Source organism: Cryptotermes secundus, unplaced genomic scaffold (genome assembly GCF_002891405.2).
Source record: "Cryptotermes secundus unplaced genomic scaffold, Csec_1.0 scaffold19, whole genome shotgun sequence".
Taxonomy (NCBI): domain Eukaryota; kingdom Metazoa; phylum Arthropoda; class Insecta; order Blattodea; family Kalotermitidae; genus Cryptotermes; species Cryptotermes secundus.
This window is the reverse complement of record NW_019729897.1, coordinates 419,811-423,593: the sequence shown is the minus strand read 5'-3', so window position 1 is coordinate 423,593 and position 3,783 is coordinate 419,811. Positions and strand designations below refer to the sequence as shown.

Below are 3,783 nucleotides of genomic sequence, written 5' to 3'. Positions count from 1 at the left end.
CGTAAGTACTGGTAATTGATTCTTTTCGCGCAACTCGTTAATGGTACGCTGCAAATGTAAGAACATGTCAAGTGGAATCCTAGGTTTTATTGCGGATGAGACTAGAAAATTATTTGGTTACTACCTTATGCTTCAATATTATATAATGTGACATTGTAGACATTGTAGTCTTGACAGACGAAAGCAGCACCCTTTTCGAATAGTCGTCACTTACAAGACTACAATGAAACACTTCACCTTTGTGAAAATCTCAATTGCAAATGCATTCCTCATATAATCTCATAATTTTGCATGTTGGCATCAATGAAGAGGGCGTGTTACTATTTTGCATCGTTATGGTGGTTACGGTTTACATGCGGTGAATTCTATGCATGCAATACTGCGCAGCCTGCGCAGTTTTGTGCGGATATTAGGGCGGCTAGGGCGAGTGCGAAGACATAAGTGCATGTGTTTGTGCAGTGAAAATTACAGTGCTGAGTAAATACATACGTGAGATGTCTTTCTTGTCGAGATGCTGTTGTACAAGCACAGTTATACTTAACGTAAGGAGACATGTCACTATCAACATTGCTCAAACGTATTTCAAGGTAAGTGTTGCATTATTTGATCATGTTTGTGCACATAATATTCGCATTCGTCTTGCGAGTCTTTAGAGCCCCCCTACCATCCCCTCGTGCTAAGCGCAGGATAATTGCGTAAAATGTAATGTAACGTCGTCTTCCTGACTTCAAATTTCAATTTTAAGAATTATGTAGTCCATTATTCCCAATCCACCGCCGATTTCACTAATCATTGCTATATAAAGCGGACCATTCTTGAACGAAACCACATTAGTTGCATGTTTTGTGGATGATCCTAGTCATGCCTCTTACCAAATGATCCATTCATATCAGATGTTTCTCATTAAAATAAGTCTTTTACAGCAAGGACATGACACTCGTATGAGATTAAGAATAACGTGTACATGCTTCAAAGAGTCTTAATGTAAGTATGATTCGTGTTCAAGTCATCGTCTTCCGTGTATTAACTGGAGATGAGAGCATGTCTATGCTGTCTGTTCAAGAGGATGGTTGAAACATGTCCCCAAAAGTTTTAACTCTGTTCTTGCATGATTTAGGAGTACAGTATTCATTAAGCATACATAGTTCTCCATAGTGACCTTCAGAGTTGATCCGTTTGCCTGTCATCAAGTTGTCACTGACAGGTTCCATGCCTTTATCTGACAACTGTGACAGTCAGTTGGATCAAATAGGAGAGGAGATTATGCAAGTATACACATTTTTACAAGGGGGGGAGGGTGGCTGCAACCACAGACAACTTCACATAAAAAAACACCCCTTCCACCAGCCATCTGACTTGAGAATGACAGTAAATATTTTCCATGGGAAAGAAGACAAAATTGATGCCCCATGCATTCTGTGAAAAATAAAGAAATGAAGGCAAAATTCAGATGCCCACATTGCATTGTGTTGTTGTGTGCTAGGCTCTATTTTATGGCCTGTGCTACAAAATTCCATGTCTCAATACTGTCCAACATCACACTGGAATAAACAGAACACACAAACATAAGTAAAAATACCAGTGTCATTTCACTCTCATAATGTTTTTGCAGTAACAGAGCACATAAAATAAAAGACTAAGGGTGTAGATTTTGTGAAAGGGATAGTGAGATAAGCTGAGGCATTTTCTGAAAATCTTTAGATATCTGTATCACATAGTGACACTTTTTAAGAAGAAAAATTAAGAATGGCCGCGTGGAGAGACTGGCGGATGTTTCAAGATTTCTGCAACCCCAAGGTGTGAGGTAATTAAACAGAATAATGCCTTATAAGTCGTCAGTTCAAGTACAGAAAATAGTGACGATCTCTGGGACCGAAAGAAACATTTTTGGTCATTAGGATATCTTGGTGTGTTCCTCTTTTGTGTGTTATAAATTAATACTTTCTTACTAGTCAAGTTGCTTCTGTACTGAATTATATAATTAAGCACTGTGCCATGAAGGCATTTGAAGGAGTGGAGGTATAGCTTCACCCTTCATAACCTTGGCACTAGATGTAGGTGAATGGTCATCTTCATGCCCATTCACTTTTACTCTGGGGTTAGTGCTCCATGGTACACACTGAATAGGAGGCTGTGTGGGTTCCAGAGCCAGTGTGAACATTATGGAGAAGAGGTAAGTTTATTACTCCTGCCAGGAGTTTAATCCTAGTTATCTAGCTTAATTGCCATACCAACTGGGCTGTGCCAGTGACAGATTTCTTAGAAATTATGCAGTATATTTAGAAATAGCAAAAACTACACAACACTTGAATTCTGTTTATTACTAACTTAATGTAGTAAATAAATAGCTATACATAGAGATTGCATGCACTTAGTTCATTATACATGTACAAGAATATTCACATATAGGTTATTTGTCATATACACATACACATATTGAAGCGCGTGCATGCACACACACACAAACTATATGCAGCATATACTACCAGACACATGATTGCAGTCCATTATAACCATATTTTAGGTGTACTGGGGCTTCACTGTGCATCCTCACTCACTTTGTATACTCACAGTGCAGTCATAACATTAGTATTGGAAACATACAAAATGCACGTCCGAAGAAGTTCAAAATATTGATGGTCAGTGACATAGAGACTGCCATTTGCATATTCATCTACTGCCGGAATTAGTACTTTGTATAACCAATACATGTGGTGCTGCATTGAGACACTGTGTTATCATAATCTGATGCAGCATCAATACAGTTTTATTGCACAAAGAGATAAATTCATCAATAGAATAGAAGTTACAAGCCAAAAGGAATTTTTTTGTTACTATTTTAAATTGTTTAGTGTTGGCTGATAAACATTTAATTCCAAGGGTTAGCTTGATGTGCAGTTTTATTCCAGCACATTAGCATTTTTTTTGGACAGATAGTTCTGTTCTCTTGATTTTCAAGTATAGATTCAAAGGTAAATACTATAAAGGACAATGTTTAGTTTCCAGTAACAAAACTGAGCTTGGGAAGCCCATAACCAAGGCGTTATAACATGAATAGTTTCATGTAAAACCATGGTGAACTGTCATCATTTGATGAGTAAACTCTGTTTTCCATGTTTTTGTTTTGGTTGCGAAATTGAGTGAGTAATTCGAGGTACAGACACATAAATCATTTGCATAAGACCCTGTAAATATGAAAATCTCAACATCTTTGATAACAAATGCTATTTCAGTGTATGTTTCTGAAAATGCTTTCACATAGTTCTACTATAGTCCAAATACCAAGGCTTGCTCTCCTATTAATATCAGCTGAATGTGTCTAATTCTGTGTGTATATTTTGCATTGTAACTTCTTTGCCTAACCCACATGTTGGACTGTTTGTCTCTTGATGCCTGGCTGAGTGTGCATGTTGAACTAGCTGCTGCCACGCATGAAGGCCATCACCTTTCTGTTATGGTGTCAAGGGATATGTTTAATATAGGTGTATTTCATTAGGCTTACTACTAATTCTAGTATATTTGTCTTTTACAGGGGCAGCGTAGCATTTTCAACTGTCTACATATGTGGAAGATGAAACCAGCAAGTTTCATTCAAAGTGTATGTTAGTTATGCTACTACAGGGAGATTATTTGAATGCCCCTGCAAATTGTTTGTGTAGTCCTGTGGAAAAGAGACATGCTTCTCATGTCAACACTTGTCATGCATGTATGATTTGAATTTCTCACAGTGGTGATTATGAAGGTACTATCTTCTGGAATATAATGCCATGTAGTCCCTTGAAA

The 3,783-nt window shown here is 37.6% G+C and overlaps 1 protein-coding gene across 2 annotated transcripts in view; it reads left to right on the top strand.

The window, feature by feature from the left end:
• The first annotated feature begins 204 nt into the window (after nt 1-204).
• The window catches only part of LOC111865677 (cytochrome c oxidase assembly protein COX15 homolog), a 21,794-nt gene continuing 18,215 nt past the window's right edge, over nt 205-3,783 (top strand). The window contains exons 1-3 of one of the 2 annotated variants that reach the window (XM_023853881.2): nt 497-587; nt 924-984; nt 3,533-3,598. In XM_023853881.2, coding sequence (XP_023709649.1) covers nt 3,563-3,598 — 36 coding nt within the window. In that variant the 5' untranslated portion in view covers nt 497-587; nt 924-984; nt 3,533-3,562. Of the gene's footprint in view, nt 588-923; nt 985-3,532; nt 3,599-3,783 lie in introns of both variants that reach the window. The other variant, XM_023853880.2, reaches the window with a different exon arrangement.